The sequence below is a fragment of the Equus quagga genome, chromosome 7 (genome assembly GCF_021613505.1).
Source record: "Equus quagga isolate Etosha38 chromosome 7, UCLA_HA_Equagga_1.0, whole genome shotgun sequence".
Taxonomy (NCBI): Eukaryota; Metazoa; Chordata; class Mammalia; order Perissodactyla; family Equidae; genus Equus; species Equus quagga.
This window is the reverse complement of record NC_060273.1, coordinates 104,544,899-104,563,479: the sequence shown is the minus strand read 5'-3', so window position 1 is coordinate 104,563,479 and position 18,581 is coordinate 104,544,899. Positions and strand designations below refer to the sequence as shown.

Below are 18,581 nucleotides of genomic sequence, written 5' to 3'. Positions count from 1 at the left end.
CTTTTAAAACATGTACAGTCCCTATAGAAGCTTTGTATTGAGTTTTTTCAATAAAGGGAAAACCATACCCTCAAAAAAAAAAAAAGATTGAATCAATAATCAAAAAACTTTCAACAAAGAAAAGCTAAGGACCAGAGGGCCTCATTAGTGACACATTTAAAGAAGAGCTACACCAATCCTTAAATTCTTCCAAAAACTGGAGAATGAGGCAACACTTCCTACTTCATTCTTTGAGGTCAGCATTACCCTGATACCAAAGCCAAAGACAACACAAGAAAACTGCAGACCAATATCCCCTATATATATATAGATGCAAAAATCATCAACAAAATATTAGCAACTTGAATCCAGCAGCATATTAAAAGGATTATACACCATGGCCAAGTGGGATTTATTCCAGGAACACAAAGGTGATTTAACATGCAAAAAAAAAAAATCCATTTAACACACCATGTTAAGAAAATGAAGGTTTAAAATAAATGACGGGGCCGGCGCTGTGACCAAGTGGTTAAGTTGGCACACTCCACTTCAGCAGACCAGGGTTTCACCGGTTCAGATCCTAGGCGTGGACATGGCACTGCTCATCAAGCCATGCTGAGGCAGCATCCTGCACGCCACAACTAGAAGGACCCACAACTAAAAATATACAACTATGTACCACGGGGCTTTGGGGAGAAAAAGGAAAAATAAAAATCTTTTAAAAAAAATGACCATCTCAATTGATGCAGAGAAACATTTGACAAAATCCAATAGCCTTCCTTAATAAAAATACTCAGAAAACTTATTCCTAGTTATTCCTTTTATTCCTAAAGGAAACTTCCTAGGTTTGACAGACGGCATCTATGAAAAACTCACAGCTAACATTATACTTAATGGTAAAGACTGAACATTTTTCCCCTGAAATGAAGAATAAAACAAGAATGTCTACTGTCTCTGCTTCTATTCAACATTGTACTGGAGATTCTGGCCTGGGTAATAATGCAAGGAAAAGAAATAAAAGGCATCCAGATTAGAAAGTAAGAATTAAAATGTTCTCTATTCACAGATATCATGATCATAAGATCAGAGAAAATTCTAAGAATACACAAAAAAATTTTAGTGCTGATATGCAAATACTTCTACATTGAATGGAAATGAACAATTCAAAAATGAAATTAAGAAAGCACTTCTGGGGGCCAGCCCCATGGTGTAGTGGTTAAGTTCGGCACATTCTGCTTCAGTGGCCTGGTTTTGAGGGTTCAAATCCGGGCATGGACCTACACCACTCATCAGCCATGCTGTGGCAGCATCCCACATATTAAGTAGAGGAAGACTGGCACAGATGTTAGCTCAGAGCTAATCTTCCTCAAGCAAAAAGCATGAGGAGGACTGGCAACAAATGTTAGCTCAGGGCTAATCTTCATCAGCCAAAAAAAAAACAAAACACTTTCATTTACAATAGCATCAAAAAATAGTTTTTTTATAGTTTTTTTATAGTTTGCGTTTCTTTATAGTGAGAGTCCACATTCGTTGGGTCAATGTCATCATATCCTCCTATAAAATTTAAATAACATTTCCTTTCCTTCTTTTAACATGTTTATAATAGCAGTTGGAAGTTTCTGTCTGCTAAGTCTAATACCTGAGCTCACTGAGAGTCAGTTTCTATTAACCACTTTCTTTTCTCTCAGTATAAGTCACATTTTTCTGTCTCTTTACATGTCTCATAATTTTTTGTTAAAAACTAGACATCTTAGATAACATATTGTAGCAACTCTGGAATTTCATTTATTTTTCAGAATTTTTTTTTTAATTTTAATCTCCCTGGTCTTAAACTGTGGCATCTGTGTCCCCTGCAGTGTGGGTATCTCCATGCAGGTTTTAATTCTTATTTACATTTTTTTAGCCTGGCTTCCTAAGGAGTATACCCTGTATCTGAATAGCTTAGTTTTCAGCTAGTTATTTGGGCAACGGTGTTCATTCAAACATCTCAAACCTGCTCTTCAATCTGGGTGTGCGTTGGGAAGAGCACATTCAAGGCTTAGCCAACTCTCAGGTCTTGGCCCTTGCTTTCTGCTGGACACTCTCAATCCCTCCTGCACATGTGCAAAGTTTCACAGCAAGCCGGGGTGGAGAACTTAACCCTTCATGGATCTCTCATCTCCAAGGTCTGCCTGTTAAATTCCCAGCTGGTCTCCAATTCATCCCATCTGGTACCACAACCTGAGACTTGAAAATATGTGGGTTTTCTCTGCTTGTTACCTACCAAGTTCACCACTTCTGGTTGACAAATACAGGTTTTACTCATTGCCCCAAACTGAGTTAGCCTCTCAGGCAGCAAAGCTGCTCATTTTACAGGCCAGTCTGATGGCCTAGTGGTTAAAGTTTGGCATGCTCCACTTCAGTGGCCTGGGTTCAATTCCCACAGAACCACACCACTCACTTGTCAGTAGCCATGCTGTTGTGGTGGCTCACATAGAAGAACCAGAAGGACTTACAACTAGAATATACAACCATATACTGGGGCTTTGGGGAGGGAAAAAAAAAAAAAGAGAGGAAAACTGGCAACAGATGATAGCTCAGGGCGAATCTCTAAATAAATAAATAAGACAAAGCATTTTTGGAAAAAAAGCTGCTGATTTTCCAAACTCTGGTTCTTGCCAAAGGTACTGAGGCAGGGGGCGACAGTAGAAGCCTCATGCAAGAATGCTGTAGACTTCCACTATTCTTCCCTGAAGCTCTAGCAGTTTTCCTAAGAATAAATGTTTGTCAATTTGTTGTCTACCTTTGGCCAATTTCCAAAGATCAAATAGTTTTGGGCAATTTTGCCCAATCTTACACGTGTGTGTGTGGAGAGGATTCACCAAACTCTTCATGCGGCCATAGCTGGAAGTCCCTCTCTTGTGGATATTTTTATGCTTGTCCTCTTTATTTTATAGACGAGAAAATAAAGATTCAGAGAGACTAGATCATTTGTTTAAGGTTAAAGGACTATGTGGTTTTAAACGGCTAATTTGTCCCTTAAATAGAAGATATGTGAAATGTGGTCATTAGAACCAAGAAGCACCTTGTTTAAAATATGTCTGATTTTGGATAGAACCCTTCTCTGAACATTAGTTTTCTCTTTTGTAAAAGTGAGATGATTGTTGTAATCCACAGATAAATGACTAAATCTAGGTGGGTCTAGATAAGTCTTATTTGTCCAAGTGAAGGGAAACATAATAAATGGGTGAAGAGATGAGAAAATCTGTAGCAGTGAAGATGGATAAAAGTGAAAAGGCAAAAGACTAAGCCAAAATACCAATACATTATTTAATAGATCTTTGCATATGGTTTGTAGTTGGCAACCTGCACAATGGCCCCCAATGATCCTACCTCCTGGTGTTTACACCTGTATAATCCTCTCCTCTTGAGTGTGAGCTGGATTTACTGACTCACTTCTAATGAACAGAGTATGACAGAAGTGATAAAACGTCACTTCTGAGGTTAGGTTAAAAAAAACCTGTGACTTCATCACACTAAAGAGTTTCTGCAAGGCAAAGGAAACCAGAATCAAAACAAAAAGACAACCCACCAATTGGGAGAAAATATTTGCAAATCATATATCCAACAAGGGGTTAATCTCCGTAATATATAAAGAACTCACAAAAACAAACAACTCGATCAAAAAATGGGCAGAGGATATGAACAGACATTTCTCCAAAAAAGATATACAGATGGCCAACAGGCACACGAAAAGATGTTCAACATCACTAATCATCTGGGAAATGCAAATCAAAACTACACTAAGATATCACCTTACACCCGTTAAAATGGCCATAATCAGCAAGACAAAAAAAATAACAAATGTTGGAGAGGTTGTGGGGAAAAGGGAACCCTCATACACAGCTGGTGGAATGCAAACTGCCGCAGCCACCATGGAAAACAGTATGGAGATGTCTCAAAAAACTAAAAATAGAAATACCATATGACCCAGCTATCCCACTAGTGGGTATCTATCCAAAGAAATTGAAATCAACAATTCAAAGAGACTTATGCACCCCTATGTTCATTACAGCATTATTCACAATAGCCAAGACTTGGAAGCAACTCAAGTGCCCATCGACTGATGATTAGATAAAGAAGATGTGGTGTGTGTATATATATATACACACACACACACAATGGAATACTACTCAGCCATAAAAAAAGACAAAATCATCCCATTCACAACAACATGGATGGACCTTGAGGGTATTATGTTAAGCTACACAAGCCAGACAGAGAAAGACAAACACCACATGATTTCACTCATACGTGGAAGACAAACACACGGACAAGGAGAACAGTTTAGTGGTTACCAGGGGGAAGGGGGCTGGAGGGTAGGCACAAAGGGTGAAGGGGAGCACTTAGATGGTGATGGACAAATAATAATGTACAACTGAAATTTCACAATGTTGTAAAAGATTATGACCTCAATAAAAAAATTAAAACTGTGGCTTCCATTTTGGGTGTTCTTGGATCTGTTGTTCGGTGTGGAGTGAGCTGCCATGTTGTGAGTAGCCCTACGGAGAAGCCCATGTGGCATAGCAAGGAACTTAGCATCTCGCCAACAGCCAGCGAGGAACTGAAGCCTACCAACAACCACATGAGTAAGTGTGGATGAGAATTCTCAAGTCCTAGATGAGCAGCCTCACCCAACACCTTGATAACAGCCTCATAAGAAATCGTGGACCAGAGGGACCAAGCTAAGCCACAGAGGGATTCCTAACCCACAGAAAATGTGAAATAATAAATGTTTGTGATTTTAAACTGCTAAGTGTTGGCATAATTTGTTACACAGAAATAGATAACACATGTTTAAATATTCCTGCTTTTCTTTCTGTCATTAAAATGCTATCTCACCTATATCCTAACTCCTCAGAAAACACTCTCCCCCAAACTATCTTCTTAACTCATTTAACAAACATCTGTGCATATATACCTAGGTTTCTGTGGGAGACACTAAGACATGAGATTTGTTCATTGGCTTTAAGATTATATAGTCAAAGGCATTTCTGAAATATCTTTGAATAATTTGAGATTCAAGAGAAAATTTCAAAGGTTGCTTTGAAGAAAGAGAAGATAGGTCTGTAAAGGACTGACCTGAAACAAAGTTTCTGTTCCATAAAGAAAACTACAAAGGGAAAAATGACACTGAAAAAAACTAGCACGGCACTTGCATCAAGCCAGGAAATTGCTTAGTTTAACACAGGCCTGTTAGCCAGGCCTTGAACACGACAGAAGTCCAAGCTAAGTAGATATTCTAAGGATGTAGAAGATCCAGAGCGCTATCATCTTATAGCTTGTTGGTCTTTCATCACTGCCCTCATTTACAGGGTGGAAGATGGCTTACTCTTATAATCCAGGTGGTCTAACCCTGAAAGAGGGAGGGGGAAGCAAAGGACAAGCAGCTGCTTTTTATGGTGTGACTTACAAGTTGCACACATTGACTCCATTCACATCCTATTACCTAATATTTAGTCACACAGCCAACATCTATCCACAAGAGACGCTGAGAAAGTCTCTAATTAGGGGGTCATGTGCCTAGCTAGAACATGGTGGATTCTGTTACTAAAAAGAATATGAGGAGAATGGATATAGTATGGGGAAACAGCAGTAACTTCTAATCAGGACCTAGGTTGAAAACTTGAAAAACTTTGAAAAGTTTAATACAATTGATCTTTAGTGGCAGATCTGGACAATACAACTAAACTGTTAATTACCAGAAAATGCACAAGTCATATTACTGACATAACCTGATCTAATCACTACCAGGCTGATATCCAAATATTTCTAAGCCATGAAATGTTCTATTTTTGAGTACGGCAGTGGTATAACATATCATAAGATATTTCAGACTGAAGAAACTTCCAGAGATCACATTGTTGCTTAACACTTGGTCCTACTTATCCCAGAGAACCTTACAGCAGTTCAATATCAACCAAACCAACACCTACATTTGGCCATTTCCCAATGAAGAGATCATATCTGCTATCAGATATTACTGCAAAAAGGAGTGAAGGTTTATGAGCAGGTAGGCTGTATGCAAGTTAGAGAAACATTTGAAAAGAAGCAAATCTGTGTAGCTATTTTACATTGACTATCTCCCGTATGTCAGATACTATGCTAGGTGTTGTGAAAAATACAGAGGCATTAAAGATGCAACACAATATTCCTGACTACATATTATGCAATGTCATTTATATGAAATTTCTAGAAAAGGCAAAACTATAGAGACAAAAAGCACATCTGGGGGCAAGGCAGGAGCAGAAATTGACTGCAAAGAGATACAAGGGAACTATTTGAGGTGAAGGTGTTCTAAAAGTGGATTGTAGTGATGGTTGCACAACTGTATATATTTATTTAAAATCAAACTGTACACTTAAAAGGGGTAAATTAAGGGGCTGGCCCAGTGGCGCAGTGATTATGCTCACACGCTCTGCTTCAGCGGCCCAGGGCTCTAAGGTTCAGATCCTGGGTATGGAGCTACACACTCCTCATCAAGCCATGCTGCGGCGGCATCGCACATGCAAAACAGAGGAAGACTGGCATGAATGTTATCTCAGGGATAATCTTCCTCAGGCAAAAAGAGGAAGATTGGCAACAGATTTTAGCTCAGGGACAATCTTCCTCACCAAAAAAAAAAAGAAAAGAAAAGAAAAGAAAAAGGGTAAATTAATTAGAGCTGGGTGTTTTTTTTTAAGCCCATAAGCTCCATACTTCTATCATCTATCTTCCCAGAATCTACGAATTTCTGTTTGAGAAAACACACACACCACACATTTTAGTGAGGAACTAAGCAGCTAATATCCTGTAGATTCAGATATTCTCTGAAATCTTCTCAGAATTAATTATTTCAACTAAGCTCAACTTTTCTGGTCTTTTCTATTTTTTTCCTACGTATATCATATCTGGCCTCTTTCTTCAATATTCTATTTATATTGCCTGCCAAAAGCTTGAAAGTAAAATTTACTAAATAGTCTGTTGAATAAAGCACCATTTAGAAAAACAGAGGCAAAAAACATATTTCTGGTACTTTTCTAACTATACAGCCTTATCAGGGAAGTCACAGATTCTAAAACTATTTCCTCAGCTATAATTTAAAATAATTTCTCACAATTTAATTATTAAAATTTAAAGCACAGCAAACTAATAAAACCCCAACTATTACTACACAGAGTCTTACTCTATAGCACAGTCAGGTATTAAGATATTTATATAATAATAAGTTTTATCCTAAAGTCAGTCACAGGATTCGATAGAACACAACTTTTTTTTTTAAGTATTGTGGGAGAAGATACTATGAAACAATGTGTCCTTTTGAGATATCTCCATTAGTCTTTGAGCATTTCCTTGCATTCTGGCGCAAAATTTTCTAGGCTCAGCTTGAACTCTCTCTGTCTCAGCCCTGGAATCAGCCATTTCTCGAAGGAACACGGATTCCTTTTAGCGGAGAATGGTATTTAGAAGCTAAGATCTGGACACTCGGTGTATTCACAGTTATTGGGTATCCCTTGTCCAAGGCTCTCTCAGTGGGCAGAGCTAGGTAATGTATGTATGTATATATTTATGTATTTAACCAATCTCCGATCACTGCTGCTAGCTTCCTCCTCCACGTAGATGCCCTTACCACACCTACTAGGGCTCCAAATTGGCCAAGACTTGGGCAAGACTCTTGATAATCATAAAATAGAATATTTAGCCTAAGTTAAGCAATTTTTTAAGAAACTATTGTGCCAATATTAAGGGCTTCCATATTTGCCTTCACCTATCTCCCCTTACATTCCCTATCATTTATACAGTCTGGTACTCCAATCTGGCAAAGAACGGCTCAAGGTCACCCCCTCGACAGCTACTCACCACAAGTCAAGAGATTTTACAGACTTCTTAAAATGAGAAAACAACAAATTTCACCTTTTGGTAGCCTGATTAAGTTAACAGAGATTATTTGGCATTTTTCAGCAAAGAAAAATCTTGAACCTGACTTCCCAAGGACATTCCATTTCAGCACTTATTTAAACCATCCCTAGAAGTCCAGAGACATACCTTCTAGAGGTTATCAGGTACTGGAGCCTTAAGTCAAGCATTCATGAAATGCTACATGGAACTTACTTCCTATTACCCACTAGTAATCTACATCCAAAGCTTTAAAAAGTAGTACTGCTTTTTTCTTTGACTCCCATTTCTATAGCTTTCATCCTTGTATTCATATCCAAAAAAAAGACATCGGATATATAAGCTTTCCTCCAAAGCACATTTCTCTTATAAAACTCTTCCCTGCACACTAAAACAACCTGTTGGTAATAAAGCTGTAAAAACAAAACTTTAGGGGCCAGCCCCGTGACCGAGTGGTTAAGTTCGCATACTCCCCTTCAGATCCTGGGCGTGGACATGACACTGTTCATCAGGCCATGTTGAGGCGGCGTCCCATGTGCCACAACTAGAAGGACCACTACTAAAATATACAACTATATACCAGGGGGATTTGGGGAGAAAAAGCAGAAAAAAAACCCCAAAAGATTGGCAACAGTTGTTAGCTCAGGCGCCAATCTTTAAAAAAAAAAAAGCAAAAATGTAATACCTACTGACACAATATCAGGGATGCATGCATGGTAAGGTGGTTTTCTAATCACGGTGATGGATTTTGGATCTCTCACCTGGTTTCCTTTGGAAAGAAAGTAGTCTGCTGACAGCAAGATATCTAAACATACAGCACACACGGTCTCTAAAATTTAAATATGGGTCTCGAAATACCCAGTTACTGAAGAAAAATACTCGACTGCTATCATTTGGTAAAACTGTTGCATACTGGTTCCACTATACAAAAATCTAATTGCGATACCAGTAGTCAGGGTTGCTTTTAAGGCAACAGGTAGCAAAGACTGAAGCTACCTTATTTAATCCAAAACAATCCATTAACCAGTCAGAGAGCAACTGTAACAGGCTTAAGTACTTAAGAAAATACTATTCCCACAGTTGACCTTTGAAGAGTCATTCCCTGCTTCTCAAATTTCTTATATTTAAAGACCGCAATTCAACCTTACAGACCCAATTATAAAATTAGCCTCTGACTCATAATAGCTTAGAAGTCATCTGGTGTAAACTCCTCCCCGCCTCCCCAATTCAGGAATCTCTTTCATAAAATCTCAGAGAGATTACTCAGGCCCTCTTATACAATATGTTGAAAAGATCTCTAGACCTGGAAACATTGAGCTGGGTTCCAGCCCAGGGTCTGCCATTCACTATCTAAAACGTCCTGGGATAAGCCATTTCACTTCTTCAGGCCTGTTTCTTCATGCATAAGAAGTGGGGAGTGACCAGATGACAAATAAGGTCTCTTCCTGTTCTGAAGGTACATAATGATTTCCAGTGAGGCCCACTATTTCAAGAAAGAAATAAATTCCATTTTTACACAGCTCTTATTATTAGAAAGGACCTTCGAAATTTCCAAAAATACACATTCCAAAGGACCTTCTAAATTTCCAAAAATACACATTTTTCAACCCTGAAATTTCACCTCTTGAAATCTACCCTAGAAAAATACGACCACACGTGCAAAGAAAACATCTATTAGCACTGTTTGTAGTAGCGACAAATTGGAAGCATCGATTAATAGAGAAAGAAATATAGTATGGTATAATACTATATGCCACAGTTAAAAAGAATGAAGGAAATCGTATACTTACTAATAAGGAATCATCTTCAAACCATACAGTTAACCAAAAAAAAAAAAAAAATTACACAACATGTACATTTTGATGCCACTTATGAAAAAAGCTATGAAGATTTACACAGGGCTTTCTGCAAGGATGGAAATGTTCTGGATCTGCACAGTCCAGTACAGTAGCCACCAGCCACATGCGACTATTGATCTCTGAAATGTGGCTACTGTGTTTGAAAAATTGAATTTTAAATTTTATTTTAACTACTTTAAATTTAAATAGCCACATATGGCTACCATACTTAACACGGCAAGTCTAGAAGAACAATCTAAACTGGTAATAGCGTTAGTTACCTCTGGAGAGGAAACTACATGGGAGGGTAGGAGTGAACCAAGGCAAACTTTTGCTTTACCTGCATTACTTAAATTTAAAGCAAGTAACACTTAATACTTACAGAGAAATAAAATCAAAAAGGAATAGGCCTTGTTGATATTGAGCCAAAAATCTGCTTATGAAGCACCACAGAAAAAATTTAGTTTTTGTCTTTTGCCTTCGCCAGACGTGCAAAAAATTGGGCAAGTATGGTAGCTTTCCCTAAAAACATCCTTTAAATCACATTTCCTCCCAAACTCTCCCTCCTCTGCACCCTCTTTTTTACAACTATAGTAATTTCTGGTACAAAAATGCAGCAATACAACTATAAAGACTATTGACTCATTATCAAGGGAACAGGTGAAACTTTCTAAGAATGTTTTCCAATGGATTTGTGCCTCTCTAGGCAACAACCCTTGTAATATTTTTTTTTTTTTGAGGAAGATTAGCTAACTACTACCAATCCTCCTCTTTTTGCTGAAGAAGACTGGCCCTGAGCTACATCCATGCCCAACTTCCTCCACTTTATATGGGGGACACCTACCACAGCATGGCTTTTGCCAAGCGATGCCACGTCTGCACCCGGGATCGGAACCGGCGAACCACGGGCAGCCGAGAAGTGGAACATGCACACTTAACTGCTGCGCCACCGGGCTGGCCCCTATAATATTGTTTAAAAAAAAAAAAATGTCCAAGATCCCCAAGTTTTCTCTTCTCCAAGCCAAACACCTCAATTCTAACCAGAAACAGAGCCAGAATCCTTTCACCATCACATAACTCTACCGTGGCTCAAAACAACAATAACTCAAGGGAGACCATAAACATTTCTTAGTGACTTCTCTTAGTGGAATAGCATATTCACCCAGAGTCTCAGTCCAGACTTCCTCAACACCTAGTCATTCCTCTGTTCATAAATATTTACTGAAAGCTACTAAACACCATGCACTGCAATTAGGGGAAGGGACAGAGCAATGAACAAGATCTATGTCAACAGAGCCTCTATCCCCAAAAGCCTTATCCTTAAAAGTTCTACTGAGATTGGTAAACGCTGAGAAACCTCTATTTCAATTCACTCCAAACAGTCCAACTCACTTCATGCTGAAGTGAGGACCATGCTCACTTCATGCTCTCACTAGGACCACGAGACCCACAAAAAAATCTTTATTCAAGCTTCTAATACAAAGAATGGAAATCTACACAATACATCCAAATACCCCAACACAACAGGGCTAGTCCAATGCGTAATTCTGAAATATCCCTTAGACCAAGTCTTCAACAGTCAACAGCAAAAATGTGAGGAAGAACAATGTAGCAGACAGAATAAATTTATTCTATAGCCATTCTCTTATTCTCTTTAGTATGAGATCATGTCCTTCCTCCTTTTCTTTTTCCTTTTTTTAATATGTCAATATTCTCTAACTTATGAAATAATAGTTTAAGCAGAAAGTACCTGATTTTTGTTTTGGGTTAGTTTTAAACAGTCTTACTTGCCCAATAACAAGACAGTAATCAAACCTCTAGACCAAATATTTGTTGATATTTGTCCATGTCATCCACTGACTTAGAGGATTCAAGAAAGTTCCCTCTGCCCTAAAAATGCACATCCTGAACACACAGAGGAGCCAATTACTCCTCGAAAAAATATACCTCAATAAAAATTAAATTATTACATTTTGACAGAAGGAAAAATTAAGCTTTCCCACTCTTTTGCTGTATTATTCACAAGAACATTAATACCACAATGAAACAGATCCAAACACACAGGATTACAGATACGCAAAATGTCTAACCAAACAAAGTAAGTATACTGGTGACAGTAACAATTGTAATTGATGGCAGTTACTTCTGTAACAATAGAAGTAGACAAATTCTTATCTAGGTTATTTTTGGCTAGTCTTAAATAGCATCCACACTGAACAGGACGTTTATATTCATTAAGCTTTAAAAAGGTGTGTTGGGTGGGCGAGAAGGAAGAAGAGAGAAAATGATGAGAAAGAACTCGTTAATAATAACAATACAAGCTCTATCACATAATTAAGTTTGTCACTAGCATCAGCAAAACTGCAAAATTTACTTAGTAGTTCAATGTGAAACAAAGCTCCCACAGGACACCCACCTCAACTCATCAATTTCCCCAACAAAAAATACATCTGTCCTTACCTTCTAGTAATCTGTATGCTTTCAGGTAAGGGTTAAAATGTAGAAAAGCAATAGAACATAGCACAAACAAAAGGGTTTTCAAGTCAGGCAGGCCTAAATTCTCCAGTTCAAGACCCAGATCTGCCCCTTACTTTCTGTGTGTGACCTTGGACAAGTCATTCAACCTCTTCAAGCTCCACTAGACTGTAAGCTCCATAAGAGCAAAGGAAACTTCTGCCTGACTTACTATTGTGGGTATACAGCATCGAAATACCAGTTTCTTCTTGTATAAAGTAAAGGTTTTACAATATTTATCTCACAGCGGTAACTGGAGGATTAAATGAGATATTATGTATATAGAACTCTGGCACAGTGCCTCATCAATGCTCAATGAATGTTAACTGTTATTGACATCAACTAGCAACTACCAAATCTGAAAGTACTGTTTGAAGACTTTCAAATACTAATATGTATACAAAGTCTTTACCCAGTAAGTGTAAATTGCTCAACTGATGAAAATATTTCACAGAAAACCTACGAATGGTTTCTAAACCACTGGGCTGGGAATCTAATAGATGAACCCTAAATTGTACGTAACAGACGCAAGTTACTAAAAGACATTCAGTAGACTTCAAGTTTTTCTGCTTCAAAAAACAGTCCATAAGAATCCTCCCCATTGGCTTCACAATCTGCCCTTCGGACGTCTCTAGCTGTCAGGGAACCCCCTCCTCCGCGCTCAGGGGGAGGAGAGAAAATCTCCGAGGTGGGGGGCCGAGGTTGGGGGAAGCGCACATCCCCGCGCCACTCGTCCAGACCCACCTTGAGCAGGATGGAGGGCGGCAGCTGATTGATGTCTGGGGCTTCAGGGGGCGGCTCCCTATGACAGTCACAGGGGTTTTCGGGGGGCTCCTGACAGTCCGCGTCGCCGCATTCACGCTGCTGCTGGGCAGGCGAGGGGGCGGTGCCCCCCGCTCGGACGGCGTCCCCGCCGGCCTCTGCTGAGGCAACTTCGCAAGTGGGAGAGGAGGGCGGGGGACAGAGAGGCTGCGATGGCTGCTCTGGGCCCTGGCAGCAGCCGGCGTCGGGGGGCCGCGGCGGCGAAGCGCCTCCCCCCGCGGGCCCTCCTCCGCCGCCGCCTCCACCGCCGCAGCCCCCGCCGCCGCAGCGGGGCTGCTTACAGGGGGTACAGGCGGGGACCCCGGCCCCCTTCCGCTTGCACACCATCTCAGGGGGCGTGGGGGGCTCGGCTGGCGGCGGCGGCGGCGGCCCCCGGAAGAGCTGCACGGCGGCGGGCGGCCCCAGGAAGCGCACGGGCCCCACGCTGGCCAAGAAGAGGCTCCGGCCCTGCTGCTCCCAGGCGGCGGCCGCAGCCAGCCCCAGCTCTTTGCAGCAGGAGGCGGGCGACGAGGCCGAGGCGGCGGCGGCGGCGGCGGCGGCGGCCGAGGAGAGCAGGAAGCGGCGGGCGGCGGCAGCGCAGTCCTCGGCAGCCAGGGCCGCGTAGCACCGCGCCAGGTGCTGCGAGGAGGCGGCCGCGGCGTAGGCCCCGTCCCGCGGCGGCGGCGACAGCGGCGGCTCCTCCTCTGGGCCGGCGGGGGCGGGCGCGCCGGGGCTGTGCACGATGAAGCAGAGCATGCAAGGCCCGCGGAAGAAGCAATCCCGGCTCCGGGGCGCCGCCGGCTGGGGGGGCGCCTTGGCCGGGGTCCGGCGGGGCAGCCTGAGGAGAGGACGGCGGCGGCGGCACCAGCTGCAACAGCGAGGCCTCTTCTGGCTCGGGCGGTTACGCGGCTCCTTCGAGAGAAGGTGGCCCATATAGAAGGCCCCGAGGAGAGGGACCGGGATGGGGAAGTAGGGAGGCCCAGAGAGGCGGGCTCCCGGCAACGGGGCAGGCCGCTCGCTGGCTCGGCCTCGGGCCCGCGGCGGGGTCGCCCGCCCTGCGCACACACGCACACACGGGCACACACGCGACGGTGGGGGGTGGGCGTCAGCTGCGGGCCGCCCCGGCGCCCGACGGGGGCTACATGCTTTGCCCAGGGAAGCCGGGAGAACGATGGGCGCGAGCTTGGGGGACGCGACGAAGGGAGCGAGCCTGCCGCCTAGGCGACCAGTCCGAGCCCGACTCGCCGGCTCAGTCAGTCAGTGCGGCGGCAGGGGCATGCGAAGTCCCGCTCGGACCATTTTAACTGCGGCTCCGCCGGCGGCGCGCGCACCCGCGACTCAGCTCGAAACCGCAGGAGCGCGCGGCCCGCGCGGGGAGGGGGCGGAGCCGGCGGCGGCGGCGCGCTCGGGGCGGGGGCGCGGGCGCCCGGCTGCTCACCCGGGACGGCCGCTAGGCAGGGACTGCTGGGAAGAAGTGGGCCGACGAGGACGTAGGGCTCGCGGGGAGCGGCGCACGCACCTCCCTCCGGTCGCCCAAGGTTTCTCGGAGGCCGCTAGGCCCACGCCCCCTTTGTGGGGCGGGAGGAGACGCTTCCGAGCCAGCTGTGTGACATCCGTTTGCACAGCCGCGCTGGCGTCCGTAGGTGTAAGTTCAAGAACTGCTATTGGCCGGGAGCCGCTCGGCTCTTCCCCTCACCCCCACCCCCAGGCTCCGAGACCCAGGTTGCCCTGTAGCCATAAAGCCGGTTCCGGCGGAAGGCCAGCCTGGGTCCCGGCTGCCTCCGGTGGAGTAGGGGATTCGTGGCCCTTGGATGGGGTCGACCTGTGTTCTCACGTGAGGGGCTAACTGGTAGTGCAGCGCCGCCGTGTTTCTCCAACTTGTTTTCATACTTGTTGCTTGTGGCCGACTACTAACTTTTCATAACTTTATTTCAGAATGAAAGCATAGATCAAATTACCTATACACACCAGAAAGATAAAGTTTCTCAACCCAGTGAGTCATCCAACATCCCAGGCTACAAGCTGTAGATGACTTTATCATCTGCACCCTCGGAGTCTCATCTATCCGTCCAACATATACTTTAAAAATTGGGCAGTGCCTACTATAGGATAAACCGTTCTAGGCGGACCTTGGGGACCCAGACGACAGAGAGCAAATAGGCTTTGCAGAGAATCCTGCAGAAGGTTTGACTATGATGCCAGAGACACAGGGCAATAACTAGAGCGGTACCTGGTGTTGAGAGAAGGTTAGCTTTCAAAAGGGAGAAATTGGAAGAAGCTTAAATACTGATGGGAATGAGCCAGAATAAAGGAGGAGGTAAGAAGATACGAGATAATACAAGGCCCCTGAGAAGGTGGACTGGTGTGTCCCTTACAAGGGATACCATCTTCACCGTCATTGGAAGGAATAAGGAAAGGACAGATAAAGAATGGATAGATAGTGGACATTTCTGACAAGTGAGAGAGTTCCTTACAAATGGTCTGTTTTCCTTTGAGTGAAGCCTGGTTACCTGCTGAAGGGTGGAAGGAAAGTGGCAGGTGTTTACAAAAGTTGCTAAAGAAAACTTGAGAGAACTGACTAAGGAAGCAGTATTTGCCAGATCCAAGGTCCATCAGCTTAGAGACGGTGGTTTGAGCCTGTGTGACTTTCCCACCGCAGTGGCCAGCGTCACCCAGCCTTCACCCAAACACACCAAGAAACCTTTGCTAACAGTGGCTTCTTTGTCAGGAATGACTTTTATTTTAGGTGTGCCAACATTCAGGGATCTCCCTTTCTGAGCTTGATCACAGATAGAATTCTGAGAAACCTAGAGCAAAGATTTGTCAAATTTTTGTTTAGGTTTTCCCTACCTGTTACCATCAAATGCACTGCCCAAACTCCCTTTACCTACAGATGTCCACATAGCTTTCACCCCTCTGACTGTAAAGGGATCTTCTAGGGCCCCGGAGCACCATTGGTGAGGATGAGAGGTTAGGAGTTAGAACAGAACCTTTGCCATCTCTACTATGCTACACTTTGAGCAAAAGGAGGGAATGTTCTAAGCCTTTTTATTTCTTTCTCTATGTCAGGAGAAGTCAGGGAGATTCTGAGCACCAGCAGATGCTTTACTGTTGGCCTTGAAGAAGCAAACTGCCATGTTGTGGAGAGCTATGTGGCAGGAAAGGCAGGTGGCTCTAGCAACCAAGAGTAGCCCCTGGCTGACGGCCAACAAGAAGGCCAGCCTTCAGGCCTGTACTCTTGAACACAGAATACAGAATTGTGAATTCTGCCAACAAATACATAAGCTTGGAAGAAGACCTCGAACTACAAAAGGGAGCATGGCCATGCTGACACCTTGATTTCAGCCTTGTGAGAATCTAAGCAGAGTCCGGTTGAGCCCATGCCAAGACTGTGAAATAATAGGTTTCATTTTAAATCACTACATTTGTGATATTTGTTGTTGCAGGAATAGAAAATATATTCAACCACCAAATACAGTCCTATGGAAACCAAGACTTGATGTAGTTTATCAGGAAAAAGCAAAACAATCATACTCCAAAGATTAATTCAAGTGCATGAAAGGAAACAATTAACCAGGAGTTAATACAGAGAATTCATCATTCTCCCACTTTTATATAAATTAATGGAATAATTGAGGCAAAGGTAGTTTATTTTACTTTATATTTTCACTTAAGATCACATATTTATCTTTTCCTCCACTTAAATTAATACAACATAAAATTGTTCTACTGCTTATATCTCCTCAATTTTGTGCCCACTTATAACCTGTATTATAATTGATATTTTCTCATTTTCAACTGGTAAAACAGGGCATTTAGAAAAAAAGAAGTTACATGTGTTTCCCCATCCAACTTCATGTTTTCCCTCCTAAGTTTAATAACATTTGGGTTTCTTGTTATATAACTTTAAAATGGTTACATGCTTGCTCACAATAAACAAAGGCCAGATAATTAACATTACTTTTAGTGACTCAGAAATGGCAAGCCACAATCCTCCATGTTGACAATTTGTGGTATCAGTATAATAACCAACTAAAGTCGATGCTTCAAATCTGTTTGTTCCACTGCTGAGTCTGATTACTGGTAGCAGGTTGCCCTTTCCTAGCCCCTTTCTTATATAAAATGGGTTCTATCTCCCATTCTAGAGATAAAATAATTATAACCTGGATCCAAAAACTGAAAGGATTGAAAGAACCATTCAAGTTACATATGTAATCCCTCGTGGGACAAGTTGGGGACAGAGGAAGGGTGGCAGGAGTGGTGATGCAGGGATAACTCACCTCTGCTCTGATCCTCTGTGTGACACTGGTGGCTTCATTAATCCCTGGATTATGAGATTTTTGCCTTAAGTTGACCACCTGAGCCAAGTGATGAGACATTGTTCTTTCCTGCTACTCAGGGAGTGGATAATCCTCCCTGGACATAGAAAGGGATGATAAAGTACTTTTTAAATTATTTTTCCTCTCTAAAATTAGAAGTTTGAGTCATATCTCAGTGTGAAAGCAATGGAAGAAATGATTTGGGAATCTATTCTCTTGAATCTCATAAATTACATCAATTCCCTCAACTTTGTGGAAGCGCACTTTATCAGTATATCATCTGTGTTATCTTGAGTAGCTTTGGGTTTCAATTCTGTTCTACTTGCTTTTTAATTATACATTGCTGTTTGTCATTTTGAATTTAGTTTGTGTTTCATCAGTTATGCCTACAGTATGTAGTGATACAAATACATCAACCCTATTTAGGGTCCTTTATTTCCCACCAACCACATGTTAAAACAAGGGATCAGGGATTAAAAATTATATTGTCTATAACCCAAATGTTAAAGCAGACATAAAGATAATCTCCTCTAAATTTAATTGTTCAGCAACATTTGTTATTAAGAGTCACCTCTCCCACTCCCATCTGAAAAATGGGAATGAGTCAAATATGGGTGTTAGGATCTTTTGTCCCCTCCAGGGAAATTGATCCAAAAAGCCTGAGAACCACTGTTATAAGAAGCATCCTATCTTTTGTGACTTCTTTTTCTTTCACCACTGCTTTATAGATTTATTTCAATTTTATTTTGGAAGTGTGTGTGTGTGTCTTGGGGAAAAATATGAAGATTTTTCCCAATTCCTGTTGTTTTGCCAATGATTTTCTCTGACAAATCAATATATTTCCTCCTATTTTCTTCCATATTGGAAAAATTGTAATCTCTAAACATTAATAAATCAAGTCTAATTTGAATAATTTGAATCTTTATTGGACTACAAATCAAAGGGGTTCATTGCTGACTTACTGACAGATAAACACAACTGCAAAGAGTGATCAGTGCCATTTTCATGTGCTGTGGATCTAGAGGAACTCTATTTCTAAAATTAATATAGTTGTTTTCCGTGTCAACCATGGAAGGATAAATAATATTCTCCCCATCACCAATGCTCTACACATTATTATAAATTTTTAAAAAAATAAAGAAGAAAATTTACTTTGGAGGTGTTAAGGGCTCTAAAGTGTGTCAGATGGGGCCGGCCCCGTGGCCGAGTTGTTAAG

At 42.3% G+C, this 18,581-nt stretch overlaps 2 protein-coding genes across 2 annotated transcripts in view; one reads left to right on the top strand and one right to left on the bottom strand.

Moving 5' to 3' along the window:
• The window catches only part of FBXL17 (F-box and leucine rich repeat protein 17), a 464,449-nt gene extending 450,319 nt beyond the window's left edge, over window positions 1-14,130 (bottom strand). Inside the window, exon 1 of the mRNA XM_046666715.1 lies at window positions 12,990-14,130. Within this exon, the coding sequence (XP_046522671.1) occupies window positions 12,990-13,979 (990 nt within the window). The 5' untranslated portion in view covers window positions 13,980-14,130. The remainder of the gene's footprint in view (window positions 1-12,989) is intronic.
• An 87-nt stretch (window positions 14,131-14,217) lies between these two features.
• LOC124242640 (tRNA (guanine-N(7)-)-methyltransferase-like) lies at window positions 14,218-18,231 on the top strand. Its single transcript, XM_046667810.1, has 2 exons — window positions 14,218-15,039; window positions 16,116-18,231. The coding sequence occupies exon 1, from the start codon at window positions 14,218-14,220 to the stop codon at window positions 14,890-14,892; it is 675 nt and encodes a 224-aa protein (XP_046523766.1). The 3' UTR covers window positions 14,893-15,039; window positions 16,116-18,231.
• The last annotated feature ends 350 nt before the right edge of the window (window positions 18,232-18,581 follow it).